Source organism: Crotalus tigris, unplaced genomic scaffold (genome assembly GCF_016545835.1).
Source record: "Crotalus tigris isolate CLP2741 ecotype Arizona unplaced genomic scaffold, ASM1654583v1 scf7180000019364.2947544272:3078424, whole genome shotgun sequence".
In the NCBI taxonomy this organism is placed as follows: Eukaryota; Metazoa; Chordata; class Lepidosauria; order Squamata; family Viperidae; genus Crotalus; species Crotalus tigris.
Window position 1 is genome coordinate 1331310 of NW_024097500.1, and position 22185 is coordinate 1353494.

At 42.0% G+C, this 22185-nt stretch overlaps 1 protein-coding gene across 3 annotated transcripts; it reads right to left on the minus strand.

The window, feature by feature from the left end:
• Positions 1–433: 433 nt before the first annotated feature.
• Positions 434–18319, minus strand: KIF23 (kinesin family member 23). 3 transcript variants are annotated; one of them, XR_005558952.1, is made up of 24 exons: positions 18136–18319; positions 17522–17591; positions 15719–15847; positions 15137–15242; positions 13855–13991; positions 13302–13411; positions 13039–13209; positions 12066–12178; positions 10948–11069; positions 10649–10751; positions 9072–9151; positions 8857–8976; positions 7917–8076; positions 7595–7759; positions 6824–6981; positions 6247–6420; positions 4993–5172; positions 4382–4711; positions 3118–3348; positions 2422–2504; positions 1964–2045; positions 1808–1878; positions 1545–1644; positions 434–1020 (listed from the first exon to the last, which is right to left on the minus strand). XR_005558952.1 is itself a non-coding variant. In XM_039362012.1 (23 exons), the coding sequence occupies exons 1-23, from the start codon at positions 18147–18149 to the stop codon at positions 1005–1007; spliced, it is 2925 nt and encodes a 974-aa protein (XP_039217946.1). In that variant the 5' UTR covers positions 18150–18319; the 3' UTR covers positions 434–1004. The 3 variants fall into 3 exon arrangements, 2 of the variants coding, with proteins under 2 accessions (XP_039217946.1, XP_039217947.1); XM_039362012.1 differs by lacking the exon at positions 1545–1644; XM_039362013.1 differs by lacking the exons at positions 1545–1644; positions 4382–4711.
• Positions 18320–22185: the final 3866 nt, after the last annotated feature.

The following is a 22185-nucleotide window of genomic DNA, read 5'->3' on the forward strand; positions in this document are numbered from 1 at the left end:
TTGCATTTCCAAAATTTGGCCAATGAGAGAGAAGGGAAACATGCAGCTGTCCTACACTGTCAGTTTCTGATTGATGGTCTCACCTAGGAGAGGAGATGCCCGCGATTCCCCATCAAGCCCTGGGTGGCAGAGAGCCTGGGTATCTGTGTCAGGAACAAGAGGAGACTGCATACAAAGTGGAGATGGGTTCCAAAGGTCTCCTTCGTGGCAATGGCAACAGCAATGTTAACATTTCTTTCAGTGGTGTGGTTAGCGCATGCTACCTGAATTTAAAAAAAAAAATTATTGCATAACCTCGTGAATGTTTTGGCCTTCAAAATGTGTTTACACAGAATGTGATTAAGGGAACAGGAACCCTTCCGTTTTGCAACTCTCTGAATAAATGATCCTTCCTCTCAATATGGCCAGGGCAGATCAGAAAGGGCACTGAGTGTAGGAAGCTATGAATGATTTTTTTATTTGCAAATTCAATTGACGAAATCACAACAGCTGTGGGTCTGCCACTACAAAGTTGTCTAATCATCATGATACACTGAAATTCTGTATAGCAAAGAACCTTTCCTATTAATTCAATTATATGGCAGAAAACAAAACTGTCAATTGTGGAGCTGTCTCCTGTATACAACATTCCTGAGGAAAGCACCATAGTTTTAAAGGAAACCCAAAAGACAGCCGCTTCTAAAAGCAACTTTCAAAATGCTACCCAGAGATACTAAAGTGCATGATGACAAATAAATAGTAACAGTCTAATACATTGTCCCCTAAAGATAGACATGGAAACAAGTGTTGAAGCACGGGAAGAAAAATGAGGCAAAAACCTTACAAAGAGATAGAGAAATGCATAAAATAATAAAATGAGGTCATCTTCCTCAAAGTCATGATGTAGATGCAGGTCAAGAGAAGCACTTTTTTATTTATTTTCCCTTTTGTCACTTTCTAGCATAGCCAGCTATGTAGCCTGAAAATTTATTTGGAAAAGTAGCCCCAGCAGACATCTCAAAGCTTCATGGTTTCCTGCGTCTGCAAAGAAAGGACAAGACTGTTATCCCCAATCATGATCAAAAAGTCTACAGTTCAATACGAACAAACAGGCAGCTTAAAAGTGGATTGAAACATTTACTTAGAACCTTCCCAGCAAGGATCCTGAGACATTTTTCAATTCTCGGAGCGACCCCCTGGTGCATGTGACTCTCTTCCCCCAGAGGAGGCAAGCTCTTCCAACACTTCCCTCTACCACCACCCTAGGTTTTCTGAACGTTGTCCCAGGGCCATAGCTTGGCTGGGAGGGGGGGGGAAACAAATGGAATAATGGGCCAAGGGGAGTTGGCATCCCAGAATGACTTAAGAGCCTAAACAGCTGAATAATAAAGCTAAAGGAGTGGGAGCAGCAGAAACTCAGGAGCCACCGGGGAGATTGCATGGAGGACAAGCAGGTTGTGCAATCCAGCCCTCCTTGTAGCTAGAAAACCAGTAGGCTGTGCAGGTTTGCCTGGATGTTAATGGTTGCCTTTTATTTTAAAGAACTCGCATTGACCTCTTTTTACCTCGGATGCCCTGTTTCCTGCCTGTTAAAATGTCTCGCACAACTGTCAGTGTTCTTCCCTGAGCTGAACAGATCACTTCCACAGCAAAGCCAGCACTTATCTGCAAGAGGCCAAACCTCAATAGTGAAGTCTATTTTCAGTCCTAAACCCTAGCTCTTTACCCGGCTCTCCCCCCCCTCCCCCAAAGCTCGTACAGTCGCACCCAGTCTCTCTCGGGAGCATCGAAGAAAGTCTGCAGGATGGGAGGAACACGGAGAACTTACTTGGGCTGAGCGTGATGTTGATAGCCAGGTCCAAGGTGGGAACCTGCCTTCATCTCCACTGCGACTGAACACTGGCCAAAAAAAGGCAGGCAAAGCTGTCAAGAGGTGACTCGAGATCATCCAACCCATCCTCTGCCAAAGATACTCCTGACTTACCCGGGTTTCCACATCAGTCCATTCTGACTCGGAAGCCTCCTCGGGGAGGCGAGGGCTTGACGGAGAGGATCGCCGCTTGCGTCTGGAAGAATCAGAAAAGGAAAAAGTCATTAAGGTTTGAAACAGTTCAGAGGCAGGATTGAAAATTCTGAGGCCCGTCTCCTGCCTGAAAGTGCCCAGACACAGACTGGCATCAATCAAGTCTGCTCTTATTTTATATTAACCTGGGGATATTTCCAATTTGTAATTCCATTTGCTTACTCTGCATTTTTACAATTTTATCCAGGAGCAGAATATACCCACAGGACTTCTCTGCATGAACCTCGATTAATCAGTCATGCACAAAAAAATCACGGCCTGGTCACGATCTCCACTAACACCCAGGAATCACATCAGTTTCCATTCACACTGAAGTGAGACATGAAAAGGTAAAACCGTTTGGGTTGAATGTGACTCACCCTGTTGGTGATTCTTGTTTCAAGGTCTCTATTTCAGTGAACTGAACAGCCTGTCCACCTCCCCTTGTCTTGAAAACATCACCCTTTTGAAAACAAAATCTGTTTAAGAAAATCTCTGAACAGAGAATTTTTATTGGCACAATTGATAAAGTAACAAGCTATTTTTCGCTACATTCTTACACACACTTAAGTAAAGCTAGAAAGGTTTTATTTTTCTGATCTTCCAGAAGTACAAACCAACTAAATTACACCCATTTTACAGGAATAGAGCCCACAGCAGTCAAAAGCCCCACTGGGTTTCCACCACTATTTGCCTACAGCCCTGAGTAACAAATTATACAATCTGACAGTCTTGCTCCAGTTTAACACTTCCAACAGCCCCAGAAATTGTAGAAAAGCTTCCCTGGTTGCAGTGTGGAGAATTAGGTAGCAGAATAAAGAAACATCCCCTAGGTACAAATGTTTCCTTAGCAAATGCGTGAGCGAAAGTAGAGAGCGATGGTGTTCAAGATACGCCATTCACGCCTACGAATCCTCAAGTTACGAATGGAATGGGCAGGCTCCACTACGTTTGTAACTTGAGGACTCCCTGTACTCTGTGGCCAACAAGCTCATTTTCTTGGAGGATTTCTTTAGAAGCATGGTGCACCACACAGAACGCTCCCACCCAGGAGAGCCCTCTACACGAGAGTTTACCTTGATCAGCCTTGTCTCGATCTCCCCATCAGAGGCCAGCTCCTGGTGTGTCAGCATGTATTTGTCACACTTTGCCAGTGCTTTCTCGTTTGCAGAGGTTACCATGATGGCGTGGGGGACGTGTGGCTGCATGACTGTTTCAGTCTGGATATTGGAAGGAGGTTTGTGGTCCACCCACCTCTCCCCTGCTGAGCGAGACCGCCTGTGACGAAGGCGAACAGGAGGAGCATTCTGGGAGATCAGAAAAAGAATTTTATAAAAATTAGTAGGCAAGTTTCCTAAGCTTATCTCTGGGAAGTGCATCTTCCAGGGTTTAACCAATAGTTGAGCAGATATTTAATTTGCAGCATTTGCTGTTGAGATCCTATATACTCTTCCAATATAATTATTTGTAATATAAGAAGAGGAAAACCAAGCACACGCTGATACCTGCAGATTAACTGAAGCCCTCCACCAATAAATTTGGGTCAGAAGTTTAAGATCCTTCCAGGCTTCAGCATGCAAAATCAAAGATGTCAGAAGCACCAGCACAGAAAACAATGTCACGTTTTGAGGCCAGACCCAAAGGTTCTGCTTTTATGCCCTCTGCAACTCCCAGAAATGTAGAATAGCAGGGGGCAGCCTAGAAACCATTCAAAGATCAGCCTGCACACACACACAAAATGCAAAATAGTGCACTTTCTACATACGACTATTATGAACATAGAAAAAGGCAGGGAACAGCGAGCAGTTCCCAAGCTGCAGAGTAGTAAACTCTTTCAGGCCTAAACAGCTTTTACTATTTTTATAAAGACTTGCAGCATTTGTTATTAAGGGCATCACTGCAAGACATCAGAATTTCTTTGAAGTTCCAAAGTAAGCATTTTTTTGTAATTTGAGATTTATGTGAAAAGCTAATTTCTACTTAGTTTAATTCAAACTAGTTACCAAAAATTAAAGACTTGTCGTGTAAACAAATATGTAAACACAAACACATTATCAAATAATGTGAAAGCATTAATGGCAAGAACGGGACAGGACCTCACAGGACCACCGTTCAGGGTTGATGGAGAGCACAAAGCTGGCCTGGGCAGCAAGAGGCTAGTTCAGATTAACCCTTGTTTTTTAAAAGGAAGTGGGAATCTATAGCTCTACCAATGACAGCTGTTCTCTTGCTTTGCGTCTGCAGCTCCCATGATGGTGAGGTGTGTTTCTTAGCAATGGCAGTGCCCACAATCACCAGCCACTCACACAGGGGCAACCGCAGCGGAGACATAACACTAACCCTGCAGCACAAGTCCTCTTCTAGCTCTAGGGGCCCTCTAGTGCTGGAAGCTGTCAGGACTCCTGTCCAGCACATGCCTCGCCTTCTGTCTGACATAACCCAGGGCCTGGCTTGTTCTGGCTCCTGTAGTCTACTCCTGGCTCTAGGGAGGCCACTGTCCCCCTTGCCAGGAGGCTTGCTGTGCTGAGTAGGTGTTCTCTGCTCCCACTCCGAGATGCAGGAAGCCACGGAAATGCTGCTACAAGAATTTGAACGCCTATGCAGCTGTGGCTGGCTTCTGGCAGGTGGATCATGGTTGTTAGGCAGGTGAGTGATACAGTTACTAGAAAACTGAAGAAAGGTGCAGTTAGCGAATAAGGCAAAAAGAACACTACCAAAAACCTTCCTAGAATTCAGCCCCATGTCCTTTTGCTCTATACTAAGCAGAGTTAGAAAGAGAAAGCATGCACAAACAGAAAGAGTCGAAGCTAATTCAAGGAGATGGCTCACAGAGAATTCTCCTGGCTGAGCTATACACTCCCAGCCACAGTACTTTGACTTCTCAGAGTCACTTGCCACAGAGGCGAACGTATGCAGAGACAAGGGCACCTTCAATCCCAAAAGAAGCTTACAGGTACTGGAGGAGGTGACAAGGATCTTTGCAGAGCTTTCTCCCGATCCTTTTCCCGTGAAGGCCTTTCGGGTTTGTTACTCTTAGGTTCTGTGACGATGGCTTTTAGCTGCTTTAGCTTCTCATCTTTCACCCAAAGCTTGTTCTGCATCTCCAGTTGCTTGGCTGCCACACGCCGCTCCTGCATGGTAAAGAAAGGCTACAATTACACTCTGTATGCTAACTAACGCAAAATTAATTGGCTGATGAGTTTTGATTGCAAGGACATGTCTCTAAAGTGAAACAGATGCCTGCTGAAATATTACATTTTGAAAAATTATCAACTACGTTACTATAGCAAACTGCAGGAAAACACTTAGAATACTGCATTGAGTTTTCCTCACCATATTATAAAAAAGATGTAGAGGCTCTGGAAAGAGTGCAGAAAAGAGCAGCAAAGACGGTTAGGGACCTGGAGACTAAAAGACATGAAGAACGATTGCAGGAATTGGGTATGTCTAGTCTAGTGAAAAGAACGACGGGGTGACATGATAGCAGTGTTCCAATACTGCCACAAAGAAGAGGGGCCAACCTATTTTCCAAAGTACTAGAAGGCAAGACAAGAAATAATGGATGGAAACTTATCAAGGAGAGAAGCAACCTGGAATTAAGGAGAAACTTCCTAACAGTGAGAACAATTAACCAGTGGAACGGTTTGCGCCTTCAGAAGTTGTGGGTTCTCCATCACTGCAGTCTTTTAAGAAGAGATTTGACAGCCATGTCTGGAATGGTATAGAGTCTCCTGCTTGAGCAGGGGGTTGGACAAGAAGACCTCAAGATCCTTTCCAACTATGTTATTCTGAAGATTTACTGCAGTTACAACATTTATTGTATGTTTCTAGTAGTCTTTTTTAATTTTTAAAAATTATTGCTGCCAATTGTTTACTTAAATCTTGCATGAATAAATTATAGCAATAAAGTACTCTTCTGGTAGAGAAAAGTATCACCAAGAAAGAAATAGGAGATGCCCACACAAAGCCTCAGCCTTCTGTAATGGAGTCTGAAAGATCAACTTGCATCTTATGCAAGAATGAACATAGGATACAGTCCCAGAAACGCTTAACAAACAGCCCAAAGCAGCATTCCAGCAGTCAAGGAAAGTTAGCCAGACTTTCCAGAGATAGCATTAAACCCTTCCAGCTACGTCTCTTATTGTGAAAAGGAAACCGCTGAGCTTCTTCCCAGCCCCGTGGATCAGTAAACCAGTTATACTCACACATTCCTTTTCCCATTTCATTGTCGTCTCTGTCACCATGCCCTGCAAACGAGCTTCCAGTCTACGCTTGTCTGAAACTTGACGCTGAAGCTTTTGACTCTTGCTTTCTAGTTCCTGCTGCAGATTGCGCTTCTCTTCTTCATAAATTGCTGTTGTTTTCTCCAGGATATCAATCTGGTATGAGAGATTACAATGCAATTCCTATTCTGAAAACTCGCCTCCACAAAATTTAGCATGACTTTTCTGTTTTGGGGCAAAGCAAGATCCCGCGTTGCAAATGATACCCATAAAAGTGATAAGCAACCACCACAAGACAGAAGTAGTTTGCAAAAATTATGCTTTGAAATCTGTTGGGTAAATTGGGGTAGCCCTTTTAGTGTTCAAAATTTGAACTGCCTGATGTTGCCCACTATCTTAAAAGCTTGCTAACCCCTCAGGTCTGCCTCATGTCAAGAAGTTTGCTATCTTAAAATACATCAGCAAATGGAGAAGCACGTCAGAAATTCAAGATTTTCCTTTTGAGCAGAGATATTTACAAATGAGTGCTATACTTAATCATCAAACAGTAAACAGAAACCTTATATTCCAGAGTTTTTGCTTTCTTCTCTAGTCGCTCAATCTCCGTTTTCTGTCCTGTTATGATTTTGTCTCTTTCAGCTACTTTCACTTGTGCAAGGTTTTCTTTGGATACAATGCTGGCATCAAGTTCTTGCAACATGTTCTTTACACACAGGACTAGAACAGAAAAAGATGCTTGATTTCTATAGCTGTCTATCTAAACAAGTGATTCTGTTTATTCAGAGAAACATTAAAACAATATAAAATAAATATATATTGTCACTGAGTAAAACTATTGCCATGTTACTATAACCATGAAATGAGTCCTACAGCAGAGAAGGCACACATCCTAGTGCCTTGGTTGACGGAATACAGCTGCATTCTCCATTAGTTGAAGCATCCAAATGCTCTTCAAGGGCAGCCCCATGTAGAGTGCATTGCAGTAATCCAGATGAAAGGTCATGAGGGCATCAGTGACTGTAGAGCAAAGTGTCCAATCCAAGAATGGGCATAACGATGCACAACCTAAGGTGTGCAAAGGTCCCCAAATTTACAGCAATTACAACATGGAAATTCCCGGTACAGGATCTTGGACAAACACAAATTCTAAGAGCTTTTTATGGAAGTCTGTTTTATGGAAGACTTACCACCTCTTCTGATTATTTTTCAGACGTATACTGTGCATTTGCTGATTTCAGTAAGCAATCGCTCAGTTCTTTGCCTTCCATGAAGAACATCACAATTTATTCACTTATACCCAGGACAAGACAAGCCGGTGCCAAGCACTTACCATTTTTGGCAAACTCTTCTGAAAGCTTCTGCCGAATGTGGTGCCGCTTTTCAAGTACTTCAATCAGTCGAGGCAGGGTCTGGTCATCGTTGATGTCCAGAAGTTCACAAGAAGGCACTGGAGGGAAGCTCTGCAGGAGCAATTCCCTGACCCAGGGGCCTCTGTCTAGACAAACAAAACAGGCCACTTAGTTGAGTGGCAATCCACAAAGATCAGAGTCTGCATGGTGAGTAAAGGCAGAAGAACCGCATAAGGCAATTCCTGGGGGGAGGAATTTCATTTGTTATTAGTCTCAGGTGGGCTAACCAACCTAAAGATTTACCTCCATCAACTGGTCCACCTCGGATTTCTAGCTGTCGAGAGAGCTCCTCCGTGAAAGCCTGGTTCTTAAATCGCCGACCAGGAGTTAGTCCACATAGAGGTTTGTCAGCAGGTCGCGCAACCTCCACTTCTTGGGTGATTTCTGCAAATCTCATGACTTGCTATCAAGATTTTTTAAAAAAGCATATTAGAAGAATGAAAGAGTATATTTGTAGCTCAGACTTGAACAGTGGATTGCTTGGTCTTCTCTGAGCTTGTTTGTTTTCTTGTAAATGTTTCTCAAAGCCTGCAATTTCCACAAGCCTGGGGATCCCCTGCAGAGAGGGAGCATGTGCTGCCTATACAGTAGTACCTTGGGACTCAGCGTTATTTCGTTTGAGAGATACAACGGGTAGTAAAAAGGACGAATCCCGAAGCCTTTGTTTCAGCTGGAAACAACTGTCTGTCTGTCCCTTTTCCTATGTCAGCAACCTTCCTAGCATGGCTGACTTCCTGTCCATTCCTCACAGCTGTCCCCCTCTTCCTATAGCAGCATGTTGAGTACTAAACAAAGGTCAAGTACTAGGACATTTTCACATCAAAATACATAGAGAACCAAATTCAACAGGTTTTGAAGCAGCCAAGTACCAAGGTACCACTGTGTTATATATAATATCTCTCCTCACGATTTTGCTTTATTTTTTTATCCATGTTTAATGTTTAACTGATTTTAACTGAATGTTTTAATTTTTGATTTTATTGTCTGCCACCGAGAGTGAGACGACCAACCATATAAACTTGATAAACAGCACACCTATTCTGAAATGTGACTTGGAAGAATACTCCAGCATTTTAAAAAGTTTCTATAAAGGATGGCTAACTCAGTAGCAAGGTATATATAGAGCGTGCTACCAGTCTTTGTAAATTCAAGCAACGGACGTTAAACAACCAACTTAAATTACCAAACTCTCATCGTAGTCTTCTGCCTTTGGATTCACGCAGACAATCATACGTACTTTACCCTCACCATCAAAATAATTCTTAAAAAGATGAGTCAGTTTGGAGTCTCGGTAAGGGACCATCTGAAGAATCAAGCAGAACAAAACATTCTCAGAGTTGAGGAACTGAGAAAGTGAGGAAAGGAGGAAAAACTCTACAGAAATAGGTAACTACACACCTTATTGGTCCCATAGGTTTGGTTCTCTCGCAGAGCTTCTATACAGGTTCTTAATGTCATCAGTGATTGATTGATATTACCTGGAAGAGGGAATGGCACTAGTCTCACAACCATCTGATATGATGCCTAGTCATGGAACAATTTAACTTTGTAAGAATTTAATTCCCTGTTTTTGAAAGGACATGGGATTACCTCTCCTATGAAAAGGAAACAGCCACTTTGCACTTTCAATCTCCTTGGTTGGCAAAGGACAGGGAAAGAGAAACTTCCTGTTCCAATATAAGGACCATTTTAGCTAAACTTTGGACAGTGGTCAAAAGCCTTAGCTAAATTATGGAAAGTATAAGGGGAAGATTCACAACAGGTGCTACACCAGGCCAATCTTGGCAGATTTAGCATTGGGCTATGAGGAAATCCCAAGACTCTCGACTAAACTAGAAAGTATAAAAAAAACTAGAAGACTGTGCCAAACCACTTCCATACAATTGCCCAGAAAACTTATTATTTTCTAACTCAGAGGAAAATCCACAAGTTAAACATCACTAAAAAGGAATTATATTTCATAAGGAAAACTCCACCCAAATAACCCTAACAATCTTCCCAATGCATACCCATCTTTTTAAAAAGGTGGCTTGAAATGTAAATAGGTAAAGATGCTATCTTATTTCTGCCTAGTAACAGCCGGGACTGAGAATGTTTCAAATTCTTTGGGATTAAATTGAAAATAACATTCTCCATCTGGATAGTTTTTCAAAACTAAAGGAATTCCATATTAATTTTCCTCCAAACTTTAATCTATCATTTCCAATAAGTATAATATGGAAAAAACATACAGAGAACCAAGAGCCAGAAAAATCTTCTGGCTAGAGAAGAACATTAAAAAACTTCCATATTTCTCAGGGGCCCTTGGCCTCTGTGATCATTTTGTGGCTTCCCTCACATGTCAGTCAGCCCTGATTCTTTCTGCTGGGAAAGACAGTTTAAAAGAGTATATCGTGCTTACTTGAAAGGACTGTTCCATTTGAATCCATAATAATAATAGAATAGAATGGAATGGAATGGAATGGAATAGAACAGAATAGAATAACAGATTTGGGAAGGGACTTTGGAGGTCATCTGGTCCAATTCCCTGCTCAGGCAGGAAACCCTGTACCATTTCAGACAAATGGTTGTCCAATCTCTTCTTTAAAACTTCCAGTGTTGGAGCATTCTCAGCTTCTGGAGGCAGGTTCTTCCACTGGTTAATTGTTCTGTCAGGAAATTTCTCCTTAGTTCTAGGTTGTTTCTCTCCTTGATTAATTTCCATCCATTGCTTCTTGTCTTACCTTCAAGTGCTTTGGAGAATAGCTTGACTCCCTCTTCTTTGTGGAAACCCGAGATGTTGGAACACTGCTATCATATTCCCCCCCCCCCAGTCCTTCTCTTCATTAAACTAGACATAACCCAATTCAAGCAACCGTTCCTTGTTTTAGCTCCAGTCCCCTAATCATCTTTGTTGCTCTTCTCTGCACTCTTTCCAGAGTCTCCTTGACTGGAAGAAGACACACCCACCCATTCATTGGTATCAAAGCACCCACCAGCTTCACGGAGCCTGTTTCCTTCAGCTTTGGTTCTGTTTGTTCTCTCACTCCCTGCTAGATCAACCAGTGATAACTGGCTCAAGGATATTAACTCTCTCTCCTGCAAGAGAAGAAATATTATGGTTTTCAATCAGGAAGCAAAACTACATATACATATATAAAGCTGAGAATGGAGCCAGGAGTCTCAGCAACACTTTATCATGACTTGTGCTACTGGTCTAACAATTATCACTTTTTGAAAAGTTGTCCTCTTGACAAAAGAAAGAAATCCGTTTGCTAGCCAATCTTAATTTTACCTGCAGAACATTATCTCCATCTGCACTGAGAGGAGCCTGAGCCAGTTTAATTAGAAATACACTGTGCGAACGACTCGACTCCCGATTCAGTTGAGTGTGTGCAATGCGCCTCTTCTTTTGGCCTGTTGAAAGGAAAAAAATATTTAGATCAAGTAGAGTCCAAAATCATCATAACGCAGTCAGGGCAGAATTTTAGCTATCATCTCTCAAAGGATATTGTGGACCTGGAATGAATGAAGGGAAAAACAACCCAAACAACAGAAGATTGGAGCACCTTCCCTATCAGAAAAGGCAAAACCATGTAGGCTGTTTTCATGATCTTTGTAATATCTTCCCCTCCCCACAACTTAGGTTGCCCCCAACCTGCTAACCTTCGGGAAGGCCCTAGCAACATGGCTATACCACTGTGCTTGGCGGGTTGACAATGGTGGGGAGCTTTTACAATGGCTTTGATCAGCTTGATGCAAGGATGGACTTTGCTGATGACCATGGTTATTTTTGTTTTCAAGAGGTTATTGATTTTTATCCATGTATCTTTAACTTTTTTTATTGGATTGCTGTTTGTTGTGAGTGTAGGCGAGATAAGTGGCCATACAATGCAATCCATCCATCCATCCATTCATCCTTCCAGTATTAAAACTCATGCCTGTTGTAACCTTTAATTGGGCAAAACAGTGTGCAATATTATAATTATTAAACTAAGATACCTGAGATAGGCTAACTTATCAAATGCAACTGCTGTAATTTACCACTGACGCTCATCTGCAAATACGGACAGAAGAGAAATGCTGCACCTTATAGATGAGTCATTTTATCATTATAATCACTTGCACCATAAGGCTTAAAAAAAGAAAAAAGCAGATCAGTGGGACACGGTTCAGCATGATTTTTAGTTCATGGCTCTGAGGCAGGGGGGTTTCATACAGTGCCCAAGTCCTTTGGGGTTTTTTCAGGGGAAAGCTGATTGTCTGGCTGGCCAATAGAGGAACAACATAAACAAAAGATGTCTCCTTTCATCCCTCATGGCTCTTTTACTCAGTAATTCACTGTCTTCAAGCCAAATGATTTAACATGGAGTACTTAAAGTGACATTTTCAGGAAATAATTCCATTTCTTACCTCTCCAAAACACTTCAAAGGCTTCTTCTGTAGATTTAACTTCTACCTCAGTGCAACCTGCAACATACATGTTGTGATTTTGATCCTCACGGAGAATTTTGGATTGAGGAAACCTGCAACAGGGATGTTCAAATGATGTCAGTTATCAATATTTGACAGTTACTTAAAACAATGTTGAATTAGATAAATGCATTCTAGTTTCTGCTGAGACTAATTGACAGCTAATGTTAGCTTATCCACACAAGCAAAGCGGACAGAGGGAAACACAGATCATCCAGATTACACACGGGGCTGCAAGCATATTCTCTTGCCCATGCAAACTACTAGCAATAAAGAGCAACAGTCACATTAGTAGCTTCACCAGGTAGAAAGTAACCGTCAATTACTACAAAAGTATGGAGGGTAATGTCCACATATGTGAAGTCAGCTTTCCGCAAGGGAGGGCCACAGTTGTTCCACCAACCAAAGAAAATAATTCCCCCCATTACTAAATACTCTGCTGAAGAGCATTTCTCTAAGAATCACTCAATTGTGGCAGCTACTTGAAAAATATTCCTGTGCCCCTGTTAAAGAATTGTCCAAATTTTGGCAGCAATTAATAGTTATACCCAGGCTAAACCAAAGAGTATCAGCAGGAAAAACACCAGCCTTAAAAGCGAGTCATACTTAGCAATGTTTCGATAAAGAGGATTTCTAAAACATATTTTCAAAGGCTATGAACATGGGAAAGCTACGTCTCTCTGAATTTAGCACTCAAAACAGCATGATGCTGCTACTGTCTTGTTAGGCAGGCTTAGAACCAGACAGAACCTATTTTCCCCAAGCGGTTGGATGTAGATCAACCGCTGAATCTATAATCTGCTATTTATATATATTATCTTTCCTTGAATCTAAATCACTAGACTACAATTTTATTTGCATTTACTACAGCGGGATTGTTAGCATAGCTCCCAATTGAAGAAAAACTACTTACTTTGGTTTTGTGGGATCAAAAGGGGATTCATCCAAAAGATCATAAATGTAGTTATTATAGATTTCAATGTAAGACACAAACACGCTGTAGACACTGTCTTCATCAACATCCTCCAGTTTACAATTATCTTGCACATTAATCATGTCAGCAATTTCAGGGTCTATCTGCCGCCTGCCAAGGTGAGTGAGAGTCATCTGCAGTTACCCATTCCAGGAAACATCCACCACATTCCTGAATTATCCCAGTCAGCCAGAGCCACTTACTTGCCCACCGGTGTCTTGGGAACTGGAAGTGCTTCTCTTTTCTGGCGTTCAAGTAAAGCATCCACATCGCATTGTACCTCGACTCCATTCTTATCATCAAGTTTGAAAACCTGGGGATTAAGGGTCATGGGAAAAATAAGGGGTCCCTTACCAAGAGATACCCAGAAAGTGTTATTTAACTAGTTATGCAACAGTAATGAGAGCAGCTGAGCCTTTGATCCTGGCCAGGATTGCTTGAGTTCAGTTGAAAAAGGGGGATGATTTTACCTGAGACTGGCAGGCCTGCCTCCCTCCCTCCCATAATTTTAACGTTTAAAAAGCATTAAGTACAATCAGATATTTCCTTCAGAACAACCTATTTTCAGCAAACTGTGGAAACAGGAGGGTACTTCATCTCCACTTGCTTTCCCCCCTTCTCTTTCCCAATTTCCCTTCTTTTCAAAGGCTCCTCCTTCTTTTCATCCATCTCTTATGGCTGTCAACTTGGCTGATCTTTTAGGCCCTCCTATTTGTGTTAAGCTGCCAATTCCCAAGACTTGGAGACTGAACTCACGTAGCGCTTGGCCTGAAAGGGCCCTATGCTCTTGAAGATCATGTCCAAGCAACGAGGAAGCAGACCTCCCTCCCCAGGGGAGCCGGTCATGGTGTGCGTTTTTCCACTCCCCGTGACTCCATACGTAAAAAGGAGACCTAGAATTCGAAAGCACAGAGACACCATTAATTTTGTTATATACTGCATGAAAATACTTTGCCATATTTTTTTTTTTGCCATCTGATGAGAAACTTTTAAATATAACAAGTTACCAAGATGTCCAAATCATCAATTGTCAACGGACTTGGCAATGCAGTGGATCAGGTGTTTTTCCCCCGATGCCTTCTTCCAAGATTTTTTTCTAATTTCTCAGTCTTACCGATCTTTTACTATCATATTCAATCCTGTTTCCATATTATAAAACCTTTGACTCAAAACATTTCAAATTTGAAAAGGTAATTCTGAGCTCAAAACTATATAGGTGTTCTGAGAACTTTATTCATAGTTCTGAGCACTATGATTCAATTAATCCTTCTTTGACAATTTTCCATCATGTACTACCACTATACTAGTTAGTAGTATAGCAGGAAATAAGTTGTTCATATTGTTTTTTAATTAGTTATTGCATCTAAGCAAGGGAAAAGGTTACATACAAGAGCATTAACAATCTAACATAACTTAATTAATTAAATTAAAATTTAAAAGAAAAATGGCTTGGAATATTCAACATAACAGTTCTAAATGTTTGATAATTACCCAAGCCTTTTTCCTGACCCTTGAGGGAAAAAAATAATTTGCTAAATTAATTGTTGACCATCACAAAACAATCCACTGTTGCAAATCAGATTTTTCCTACCTTTATTGCACGAAATTGTTTTGAGTTGACTACATTGCTATAAAGCTTTCTGAAGTAAATCTAACTTCAAATCCAAAATTTTAAATTTTACTCCCCAAATAGTATCACTTTGGGATAGAGCTGAGGAAGCTTCTTGGATAAGAAGCAAAAAGTCTTCAAAGAAAAATAAGAAAGTCCAGTTGCCTCTTGAAAAAGCACCTTTGAAACCAGGAAGGTTTACCGAGTACTGGAGGAACCAAACTGGCTTACAAGAAAGATCAAATGAAGAACAGTAAGTAGACATGGTAAGACAAGTTATTACATGGCCTGTACATTAAAAAAAATGTTAATCAGTCTGCAAAAATGGTATTATTATATTAATACTATTAATACTGCAGTGGTTAGAAGGCAGATTCATACTGCTAGTCTAGAGAGAGATTCAGTCTTAATAACTTAATTACATCATACCATTTTTTCCATGGATAAGATCTTCCACTAGAGGTTTAGCAATCACATCAAATACATGTTTCTGAGAAATGCTTGTGCCAAATACTTCTTTAAATGAATACTGAACCTAGAAAAAAAGTTTAACAGTTAGGAAGCAATTAACCAGCAGTTTTACCCATTTGCTGTTTCACCTAGTCCTCTCATTGATTTTCATACTGCATCAAAGTTTTGAATGCACAACTGCCTAATAGTCAATTTATCTAATGCTCTAGCAATGATACTTTCTATTTTCTTGAAAAAGAGTAACTAGTACAAAAAAAATCTGAAAGTTTTTATCTCCCTGTAATAATGTTGAATGCCATTTGGTAGGTGAATCAGTATTGGCACAAGCAAGTTTTTCTTCATGCATTATGTATTTCCAGCAACAGAATCACTAAATAGAACCTCAGTATGACCACAAGCTTACTAACAAAAATTCAAACAGGAATTGCAATCCTATACATGCAGACTATGATAAACCCAAACGCCTTAAATGACGCAATCCCAATAAAAGTGTAGACTGAAGCCCACAGCTAACAATAGCACATTTTCAATGCGAACTACCTCTTTATATTCTCCATTACGGGCAATACGGTACCCATCAGGTGAGTGAACCTGGACCGTTGTGCTGCTGATCACTTCTATGCAACACTCTTGGTTTGGGACACCGACTGGGCGGATCCGGCAATATACCTGAACAGAGAAAAATTAAACTATTTGGAAATACCGGCTTAAGATTGTCCTTGTTTACAGAGCACATATCAGAATGGAAAGTGTTTACAAGTAGTCCTCAACTTATAATTGAACCCACAATTTCAGTCATAAGTTGGGCCACATGACCACCTGATTTTACAACTTTTTTTCCAATAGTCATTATGCAAATATAGCAGCCATTAAATCAGGGGTGTCAAACTGCCAGCCCGCGGCCCAGTTTCATCATACTGAAGCCGCGTCCACCCCATTGCCGGCAATGGCAAAACCGGCCCGATATATTGCGCAACGTCATGTGACGTCACGAGTTTGACACCCCTGCATTAAACAAACCTATTGTTTGTTATGGGGCAGTTTTTGCTGGAAACAGAAAGCAAATGGTGGTTTTCAATTAAAAGCTCATAAATTGTAGTCATGTGGCAGTAGGGTGCTGCAAACAGTTGTAAATGTGGGCCAGCTGCTAAGGTCTCAAAATGTGGTCATGTGATTTGAGGGGGGACCACCACCAAGTTTTGGAGTTCTAAAACCAGATATAAGTCTCATTTGGGGGGGATACATTGTAACATTAAACAGTCACTAAGCAACTGGTCCTAAGTTGAGGACCATCTGTACTAGCATCAGAAGATCAGTCTAATGGTTTGCAGCTCGTGCACGCTTTAGGTTGGCAAGCTTTGAAATTGCCTCGACAAAACATCTGCTGTTTCTGGGGTTTAAAACAAGCTGGGTGAAAAACCACTTGCCCAGAATCAAGGAAATGCTAAATTCTAACCTTTCAAAAAAAAAAAAAAAGTGTCAGTCTTTATTTTGCCTCTTCATATCAGAAAAACATAGTACTGTGTTTTCCCCAAAATAAGGCTGGGTCTTATATTTTTTGGACCAAAAGGCCCATTAGGTCTTATTTTGAGGGCATGTCTTATTTTCCCCATGTACAGCAGGTGGTGAGTGCACGGGGGTGGGACAACATTCGATACAAGCAGCAGCGCATGGCCTGCACATGGGGGGAGATGCAGAGCTTTGAAGCACAGCAGCGATTGGACCAACATCGGAGCACGGGGCAGACCAACTACCGGTATGAGAAAGTCCAGGCGGGGTGGTGCATGCCCTTCCCGTGCCAGGCTGGCCCCTGCAGCCCTGCGCTTGGACTTACCTGCGTTGTGTCAAGGGGCCGGTAGTCTGCGGCTGCCAATCTTGACCGGCTCAAGGTTGACTCAGCCTTCCAGCCTTCCGAGGTTGGCAAAATGAAGACCAATTGTTTGGGGGCAATAGACTGACTCTGTAAACTGCTTAGAGAGGGCTATAAAGCACTCTGAAGCGGTATATAAGTCTAAATGCTATTGCTACCGTAAATGCCGGCGTATAAGGCGACTTCCGCGAGCGCTGAAATCAGCGCCAAAGACGGGGGTCATCTTATACGCCGAGTCGTCTTATACGCTGGAAATACTGGAAGTTTCCGGCGTATAAGACGACATTCTAGGAATGCGGCCCGGCTATAAAGACGGGGTTGTCTTATACGCCGGGTCGCCTTGTACGCCGGCATTTACGGTAATTCATATACAAAGGAATTCATAAAATAAAGAAGTCCAGCTTTCATAGTCAAATCCTACAATATACGAGAACTGATTGAAGAGCTAATTCTGCTGTAAATTAGCCACTTACCCCAACGGGATCCTTCAAACTATTGTTAGACGCTTTTTTAAATGCATGTTTCCTCGGAGTTTTAGTTCTTCTGAAAGTTAATAAATGTCAGATAAGTTGCAAATAAAATCAAAGATGCACACTACACAATCAACTGAAATGATTTATGGAATGCTCTATTGCAGCAACGTAGAGCAAGATCAAAGCAGCCACAGAGGCTTTTAAAAGCAGCTAATTTAAGTAGTATTACATTATTAATACAAACAAACAAAGTGTGAAGAAGGGGTGGGCGTGCCACATCTAAAAGAAGAGGCATAACAACTGCATGCAAGATCCTCTTCTTGAAAGTGCTAACTGCCAGCCCTCCTGCTTCATCAGATTCTTCTTACAAGACACAAATATATGCTCAGGTCTTCCCTCGGCGTGGCTGGCTCAGGAATTCTGGGAGTTGAAGTCCACGAGTCACAAAAGGGCCGGCTGTTGCCCACCCTGGCCCAGCTCCTTCGCACCGCTACTCCCCCCGGGACCCAGGCCCAAGGCCGGAGCAGCTCGGCGCCCCCATCCGGGGGGCGAAGAAGCGAAGGGACGTCTCGGCTCTGCCGGCGCCGCCTCGGAAAGGAGCGGGGAAGACTTACCCCGCCGCCTTCATCGCGCTTTCCCGACCGAGAGGTTCAAACGCTCCCTCCACTTCCCGGCATCCGTTGCACCGCCCCGTTATTCAAATAGAGCCAATCAGGAGAGGGGGCGGGGCAGAAGGAGCCGCTCGCCCCGTTTCGGGCGTGTTTGGCTTGTGACGTCCACAGAACGGAAGAGGTTTCGTTTCTCTAACTCAGGGCTAGGCAACCTCGGCTCTTTATGACTGGTGGACTTCAACTCCCAGAATTCCTGAGCCAGCCATGTTGAGGGGAAAGGGAGGTTTCCAAGCGGAGCCATGCTGGTTCAGGAATTCTGGGAGTTGAAGTCCACAAGTCATAAAAGAGCCGAGGTTGCCTATCCCTGCTCTAACTAACCCATTCCAAAGTATCATCTCCCCGCCCCCCTTATTCTAATGATAAGATAAAAACAAAGAGGCATGTAGCTGCCAAATTTTCACTCTTGACATGTTTATAAACTGCCCAGAGTCATTTAGGTGAGATGGGCAGTGTAGAAATTTCAGCAAGAGAGAGGGAGACGGGGAGAGAGATGCAGTTAGGTTTCCTTTTGCTCTTGCAAGGTGTAGCTCAGGTGGCTGGTTTCCTTTTGGGGAAGAATGGCCACGATGATCCAGTTGCACACCTTTTTTATCATTCAGCATAAAATTGATCCTATCTTGTAACCTGGGCTTCTCCCGGGCAGGGTCTGAGGATGTGAGAGTATTGTGGTATGATGTCTTGGCTTTTACCTGGAATTCAGTTCCGCTTCTGGACTCCGGAGGGAGTGCACTGGGTGCTCTGCAGCATTTGCTCTGTTGTGTAGGCTGGGACTGTTAACTTTCTCAGGAATGACAGTTATAGGAAGGCACATTTCAAATTAATGTTGGGAGCTAATCTCCAAGCTTCCCTTCGTTGGATGCATTCAAGAAGATGCTGGATAGCCATCTAGCTTGATCTGGGTTGCTGATATGAGCCAGAAATTGGACTCAGTGACTTTGATCGTGCCTTCCAACTCTGGACTCTATGTTCTTACGAAGCAGCTTTTCTGGGTGCCTCTCAGGATTATAAACATATCTGAATTTCAAAGCTAAAGGAATGGGAAACAAGAAGTAAAAGTGTGAGATTGCACGACTCTGCTTCCAGGAGGGCCTTGACTTGACTTGAGCAGAGCAGCTTTCTTTACAGGAATACTAAGTGAAATGCACTTTTTCCTCTGTGTTAATGATGGCTACTATGGTTATTTCCCTTGCTTAGTAAATTGCTACTTTTATTATTTCAATGTGTATATGATTAGTCACTGTTTCTAGACTCATATTTAGCAACTCTCTGCTTTTCATAGCATTGATTTCCATTTAGTTACTGTTGGCCTGTTGATTTGATTCGGGGTACTTTTAAAACATATGCATCTTGTATCTCTCTCTCTCTCTCTCTCTCTCTCTACATACACACAGACAGACAAACACACACACAGTGTTTGTATAAAATTAAGGCAACAAGTAGCAATCAAAGCTTTTCTGCAACTCTTTGTCAAAATTAGGCTTCCGTCTGAACTACCCTTTTACTCATCCAGCATCTCAGAATGGCCTGCATCAAATGGAGCAAAACCTGAGCATATTTTTTTCCTACCATTCTAACTATGCTGCTCTAGACAGCGATTTCCCAAGTTTGGGTTGTTTTCTCTCTTTTAATTGCTCTAAGCCAGCTGTGTTAGTCACTGTGTAATGTACCCAGCAAATGAGGCATTTAATGAATCATACAAACGCTGCACTCCAAGGAATTAAGTAAATCTAGCTGTTTATTAGCGAGGCATAAAATACATTTAATCTCTCTTCTTAAAAAATCAATTATAATGCTGTAATATGTAATTCAGTTTGGTCGTGCTACATAAATTTTCTTATTTTAGTAGATTTTTAAACTGGTTATATTATTAGAGTCTGCCTTCTCTATTGTAGGAATGAATATTTATGTCATGGTTCCGATACATGAGACCAGTTAAAAGAACTTCAAGGGAAGGAATTCTTCCTCAAAGAACATTTTTATTTGGCTACAAAATAATGGCACGTACATAGGTGAACCCAAGACTAAATTCTGCTCCCCCTGCTTAGGTTGCAGAGTTGCAGTTCCCACCCCAATTAGGTGTCCTAAATAATATTCTCCAATTGTTACTAAAGGCGGGCACTCCTCCCAGATCTCTAGCCCAACAAAATGTAATCAGCAATGACCTTGGTTCCCATACCTAAGAATTGTTATGGCTAACAGCTCTGTTCTATTCTAAAACATCACAGAACTGGCCCTCCCTAGTTCTCTGGAACAGCAAAAGGACGGGGCACATTCAGACTTGCAGGACTGTTACTGAAACCTTATAATGAAAGTTGTGTTAGTGTTCGTGATTTTGATTTCATAATCTGAACTACCTTGAAGGGTTGGCAGATTTCTAGCCTAATGCTGGAATACTACATCAAACTGGGGGTCTATGGAACATTGTGCCAGTAGGTTAATCATCATCTAAAAATAGCTATCAGCCCACCTAACAACTAAATGCCTATAACTCCATCAGAATGTGACTCCCTCCATTGTTTTCTGTAAGCATTTTAGCACCCTTCCTGCTTCCCCTCTCAAATTAGGGTTGTAGTAGGATAGATAAGAGATAGCTGCCTGGCTTTGACTCTGCCATTGACATGAAAATAGGATTGGAATTACTCTGTTTGAAAGGTTAGTTGAAGGTTATTAAAGGAAAATTGTTATTCATACATTTCCTCCTTCCTCTGTGCTAGCCTGAAAGATTAAATTTGCAGAGAGCATAATGGCCCTTCAGGGCAGACAATAGAGGAGAAATCTCAGGGGACTCCAGATAACAGAGCAGAAAATGCCACTGAATAATTCATGGAGTGGCATGACAGCCATCCCTTTGCTAACAGATTACACGTGCATTTCCATTAGGAAGGAGACTATTTTTTTTTTAAAGGGTATTGTGAATGGAAGTGGCATGTAAGCATTCTGCACAAGTTTGTTTCTGCATTAATCAATTTGATTTTGTCAGGTCCCTGTTGAAATGCTGCCATTCCAAAGGAAGGGGCAGCACAAATTGTGAATTGAGGATGTTTCCAAATTGTTTCTGCTTTCGCTTTGATGTATCTGCATAGGAAATAGGAGGAGGGGGAGGAGCCCTCAGGGCCATCTGCTTTGACTCCTATGGGCTAGCAAGGACAAGGCACCAGAGAATGGCTGGTTATCACTTTTTCGGCTCAAAGTTCTCACAACATATTCATGCCAGCGGATTGGCTCCTGATGAACTGGGGGTGTTGGGGTGGGGCTCGTAAAAAGTGACTTTCAGCTTAATGCTTTGTGGGGGAACTTCAGATTCTGCCTTACTTCTCTTCAATCACTTTCGCTCAGTAAAAGATCCTTTGGGACCACTGCGTGCCTTTAGCTTGCCTACAGAGTGGGCAGGGGAAATGAAGAGAGAGTGGAATCCACAGGTGGCTTATCATGGTGAGAAAGCTAGAGAAGTGAAAGTTCTGTTTTGGCGAACAGAGAATGCTTCTCATAACTATTATTGGGAATTCTGTTGGACAATGTGACCGGTCAGAGGAGAGAGGAGGAGAGTTATTCTTTTAATTAATCGCTTCCCACCTTTCCGTTTCGCTTTCTAACTTGCCTCTATGATTCAGCCCATTAAAGATAACATTAGAGGACTTTTTAACTCTGATGTGTTTCTTGGTGGAGATCTCAGGCAGAGGTTGACACTGAGCTGGCTCTCTTAATCTAGCAATACCATTAAAGGGGTCCTGATAGGGTCCTCCCCTATCCGGTAGCCTCTGGGGAGGTGGCTACTCCTGCCAGTTTGGTGTTATCTGCAAATTTGATGAGTTCCCCTTCAATTCCCTCATCCTGAATTCCCTGTCCTGAAGAAAGCTGAAAGGGGTTTTTTTTTCTTTTAATCTCTTTTCCCTAATCCATGTTTTTGTTAGTGGTGGTTTTATATTTTATCTTTTGCTGAAGCCTAATAATATTTTTTTAAAGAATAAAAAAGGAAACCTTCCATTTACAAAA